The sequence below is a fragment of the Lipotes vexillifer genome, unplaced genomic scaffold (assembly GCF_000442215.2).
Source record: "Lipotes vexillifer unplaced genomic scaffold, Lipotes_vexillifer_v1.1 scaffold591, whole genome shotgun sequence".
NCBI lineage: Eukaryota > Metazoa > Chordata > Mammalia > Artiodactyla > Lipotidae > Lipotes > Lipotes vexillifer.
In genome coordinates, this window is record NW_006791954.1 from 2179567 (window position 1) to 2184478 (window position 4912).

At 56.5% G+C, this 4912-nt stretch overlaps 1 protein-coding gene across 1 annotated transcript; it reads left to right on the top strand.

Annotated features, from left to right (window-relative positions):
- The first annotated feature begins 2822 nt into the window (after nt 1–2822).
- HOXB6 (homeobox B6) lies at nt 2823–4522 on the top strand. Its single transcript, XM_007465106.1, has 2 exons — nt 2823–3237; nt 4263–4522. The coding sequence occupies exons 1-2, from the start codon at nt 2823–2825 to the stop codon at nt 4520–4522; spliced, it is 675 nt and encodes a 224-aa protein (XP_007465168.1).
- The last annotated feature ends 390 nt before the right edge of the window (nt 4523–4912 follow it).

Genomic DNA, 4912 nt, shown 5'->3' on the forward strand with positions numbered 1-4912 from the left:
TCCTCCCTGAGATTACCGGTGCAGGAGAATTTTACTCCAGAGCTGAACACAGCTTAGACTTTTCCCTGGGAGCTGGAATGTGTGTACGTCCACAGGACCACAGGGTCACAGCTCAGAAAATTACAATTATAAATCCTGCCTGTGGGATTTCTATGCAATCCTTCTGTTGTGTACTCAAGACCTAGTACACGTTTATATCCACCTCTCCATACACACCCTTTCTCGTTGAGCACCCCAGACCTGCCGATGGCTGTGCCCACTGTGTATTTACATATTCCCCCTTGGAGACAGACAGACGGCAGTGGACGGAACCACAGACAGATTCATAGAGATCTGGCTCCAGAAGCCAGGCGGCCTCTGGCCCGGCCCTGCCTGCCTGCTCTTTCTCCCAAACAAACAGATCAGTCGAATAAACGCTCATAAATACCTCTGGGCTTAGATAAGAGCGATGAGGCGCTATTTCCTTTCATGCCGGACTCCAGGCACCCAGGCTCTGCCTTTGAGGCTCCATCTCACGACAGGCAACCTGCAGAGGTGAGGTTAATTTGGGGCTATGACTCTAAGGATAAGGCGATTATTCTCGTGTTTCTATCACCAAATCTTATGTTATCCAGGCTTCATGGAAAAGCCCGCACCATCCAGTCCTAGTATGAGGACATTGTGGGCAGAGAGGAGGCACAGAGGGCTGAGACCGAAGGCCCCGCCTCAGTAGCAAGGAGGAGGGAGGTACACAAGGCACTCCCCCTACCTTGCTCCTCCAGCCCAAATGTTCCCCGTTCCTCTCCAGGAGTGGGCCTAACCACAGCTGGATTAGAGCACTTATGACTCTCCATCATTAGGAGGCTTGAGTTTATTTTCTTAAATCTTGACAAAACCCCCCAAAGAGTTGGGCTAGGAAGTGGTTGATGGGACAACTGGGAATAGCCACTTAGCCATAAAGTTGCAGCCCAGAAGTTGTCCTGAGTTCAGGGAGCCTTGGAGGCCACTTTGCAAGCAAGCAAGTTCCCACCCTTGGTCACCAACTTCAGCCCTCTACCTCTTTTCCTAATGTCTTGTGCCACGTTCAGTGGGCAGAATTGTCCCATAAAAAGGAGCCCAAAGAACAAGTCAGAGGAGGGTCAGCCCAGCCCCTTCATCAGCAGGTTTTGTCTCCCACCCTGGCCCATTCCTGGCCCCAGGTCCGAAGGTTGTCACCCTTTATGCCTGGCCTCCACGTGCACATTAGAATGTTGAAAATACACCATGGCTGAGTCTTCCAGCCTGCCTCCAATGCTCATTTTCCTTAGATGAGAGAGAGAGAGAGATGTACACACTCACACCAAAGCTTGTAGGCAGCAAGCTGGTGATACAAACATGAGACGTGGTAGGGATTGTAGAGATGCTGGGAGACAAACAGAAGGGTAGTGAGCATCTGGAGACGGGATACGGAATGATAGTTGTAAGCTGCCTGCTGCAACCCCAGGAGGACCCAACCCCCCTCCCTCCTTATAAAACTAAACAAAATCCAAGTCTTGAGAAAGAATTAATTTTAAAAAGAACTGCCAGCTCCTGGAGAGACCTGGAAAAGGAGCAAGGGCTCCTCTCTTCCCAGTGGTCTCTGATTGTCTCCAATATCAGGAGGGTTTGAGGACCCAGAACTGGAGGAGGGAACAATTTCTTCCCTGAACCCAGACTTACTGAAACACCTTTGATTCCTAAGAATCTATAGCCCAGTATATTCTAATGTCTTTTGGGGTAGGAGGTGGGGTGGAGGGGGGGTTGCAGGCAGGATAGGGATCAGACAACCTAGGTTGGAGGATGCCTTTCACCCCTCCCCTCCCTATCCCCCTCTTCCCCGTGCCCCTTCCTGTGCCAAGAGCAAGCAGTACATACTAGAACCAGGCAAGATGTCTTGGGCAGCGGCAGCGGTAGCCTTCCCAGAAGCTCCTAGCCTAGCTGCACAACCAGAGGGAGAAGCTTAGCCTCAGACCCTGTTCCCATTTCCCAGCCTTCTGGGTCCTCTGGGCAGCAGGCTCTGGCCTGTCTCTCAGACCATAAGAGTTGCAGAGAAGCAGGAATAATAAAGCCAGGCTTGGAAGAGATGGAGTAGATCTGAGAAACAGGAAAAACGTTTTTCAAAACCTGGGAAGGAGAGGGTTTCTTCTTTGCTTCTCGCTTTCTGAAAACAATGCTGATCAGTGGAGAACACTTCTCCCCTTTTCCCAGTACAAACCCCGAGAAACCAGCCTCCTCCTTTAGTTCTCTTCTAAGGAGATTGAGATTCAAGATTCAGAGACATTTACCCACCTTCCCTGGAGGGAATAACCCCTGCCTTGCCTAACCCCAAGCAAAGCAGGGGTTAACTTCTCTGAAAACACAATTAACTTTTTCCTGTTCTGCGTGGGGAGGGGAGGGATATATTTATTTGATCACTGGGGGATGGGGTGGTATCAATCCAAGTGCTCCCTCCTGCCTCAAAGGCACAGACGCCTCTTTCACAGACCCTACGTAGGTGGAACAGGACGGGTTGTGCTGTTGGGGAGAGAGAGAGAGAAAGCAGAAGAAGAAGGAGGGGGAAAAAAAGGTTGATACGTTTGTGCTCGGGTCCCTAGCGCGGGCTGCGCTCCTCCTGGGTGCTATTTGACAATTCCTGCCTCTGCCATTGGTCAGTGTTGGATCAGATGGTTGTATTTCCTTCTGGCCCTCACTGGCACCTCGCCATCCCCCCCTCAGCTAAAACCCAATCTCAGATATACTACTAATAGGCGCGGCGCTCGGACTATAAAACACAACAAATCATAAACCCGGCGGAGCAGCAGCGGCCGCGCGCGCCTCCCCTCCCAATGAGTTCCTATTTTGTGAACTCCACCTTCCCCGTCACTCTGGCCAGCGGGCAGGAGTCCTTCCTGGGCCAGCTCCCGCTCTACTCGTCGGGCTATGCGGACCCGCTGAGGCACTACCCCACGCCCTACGGGCCCGGGCCCGGCCAGGACAAGGGCTTTGCAGCTCCCTCCTATTACCCGCCGGCCGGCAGCGGCTACGGCCGGGCGGCGCCCTGCGACTACGGGCCGGCGCCGGCCTTCTACCGCGAGAAGGAGTCGGCCTGCGCGCTTTCGGGTGCCGACGAGCCGCCCCCGTTCCACCCGGAGCCGCGGAAGTCCGACTGCGCGCAGGACAAGAGCGTGTTCGGCGAGGCGGAGGAGCAGAAGTGCTCCACCCCGGTCTACCCCTGGATGCAGAGGATGAATTCATGCAACAGTGAGTGAGACTTGCTGCGGCCGCCGCAACCCCCACGGGCCCCCCTCCCGGAGCCAGAGCTAGAGAGCACCCCCTTCTCCTCTAGAGAGAGCGTCTCGGGTCGGAGCTTAGGGAAGATTGGGCGCCTGCACCGGTCTCCCGCGCTGCCCTCCCGCCCTCAGGAGTTGCAAAGTTTGCAAAGTCCCAGATGCACTCCGAGTCATGGGGAATGAGTAGGTTCTCCCGGAGCGCCAGGCCGCAGCCGGGATTCTGGGTCAGGGAGGCGGGCAGGGGCCGCAGTCACTGGCTGGGCTCTCCCTGTCGCCCCCAGCTCTGGTCCGACCCCCCCACCCCAAGACTGTTCATTAAAAACGGAGTGCGTCATGGGAAGAGGGGCGGCGTGACGCTGGCGAGGGAGGGTTGAGTCTGTCCCGGACTGGTTTTCCCTGGGGGTCGAGGGCTGGGGAAAGATGAGGCACCAGGAAAGGGGTGGTAGTCAGAGGAGGGAGGGAGAATAAGGAGAAGAAAGAGAGGGAGCGGGCGAAGGGGAATAGAAGGAGAAGCAGGCGCCGGGATCTCAGGTTGGATTATTTGTCGGCCTTAAGTCCCAAATTGATGTCCATTAAAGGGACACGAAAGTGAGGAGCCCTTAATGCCGACTGCGGATCGATCTACGTCATTACGGATTAAGGGCCGGAATCTATCACAGGATGGTGGGGGAGCCAGACGGATGGAAAGAAAAGATGCGGCTAGGAAGAGACATACCTGGCCAGTGTCTTCCCAGCCCCTCCCCCTAGGCTCAGGTGGGATTTAAAACTGCTCCTCCCATCCCCCCACCAAGAATCTAGACAGAAGGCATAAGCCTAGGAGACCTAGAGGGAATCTGGAGGGGGCGCTGGAGGAGTGAGGAAGGGAGGGGGGCAGGGAAACAGGGAGAGTGGAGGGCATCCCGGGACAGGCTAGAGTCCCCGTTCGAGGGTCGAGTGGGGGAGGGGGGCTCTGGCCCTGGTGAACCCAGGCCTCAGCACCTCCTCTCTGTGTAACAGGTTCCTCCTTTGGGCCCAGTGGCCGGCGAGGCCGCCAGACCTACACGCGCTACCAGACGCTGGAGCTGGAGAAGGAGTTTCACTACAATCGCTACCTGACGCGGCGGCGGCGCATCGAGATCGCGCACGCCCTGTGCCTGACGGAAAGGCAGATTAAGATCTGGTTCCAGAACCGGCGCATGAAGTGGAAAAAGGAGAGCAAACTGCTCAACGCGTCTCAGCTCAGTGCCGAGGAGGAAGAAGAAAAACCAGCCGAATGAAGGCGCTGGAAGGGGGCGGGGGGACGCGAAGAGAGAGGCCTTTGGGGAGCCGAGGGCATCGGAGAGCCCCGAGAAGGCTCTGCGGGCGGGGGAGCCTGGGGACCTGCTCTCCAGTGCGCGACAGGCGGGGCCACTGCTCTCCTGGACGCCCCCGCCCGCAAAGCTCTCGCTGGGCGCTGGGAGGCCGCGCTGCCTGAGCCCAGCCAGCACCCCAGCGCCCCCTCCATCCCCGTGGAACCTCCTCAGCCCAAAGAGGCTCCCGCGTGAGAACTGAGGACCGGACTCACTTGATGTTTCCTGGAAGCAGAGCAAAATGCTCTTGTCCGTGTCGCGTCTCATTTCGTCCATGTCCCCCGTGCACGGTTCAATGGTAGATTCGCAGTCCCCTCA

What these genes read in the sequence shown, in the direction of transcription:
- HOXB6 (XM_007465106.1), top strand. Translation starts at nt 2,823, where the DNA reads ATGAGTTCCTATTTTGTGAACTCCACCTTCCCCGTCACTCTGGCCAGC. An exon ending in GAGGATGAATTCATGCAACA is followed by an intron (nt 3,238 to 4,262) that starts GTGAGTGAGACT and finishes TCTGTGTAACAG; the next exon opens with GTTCCTCCTTTGGGCCCAGT.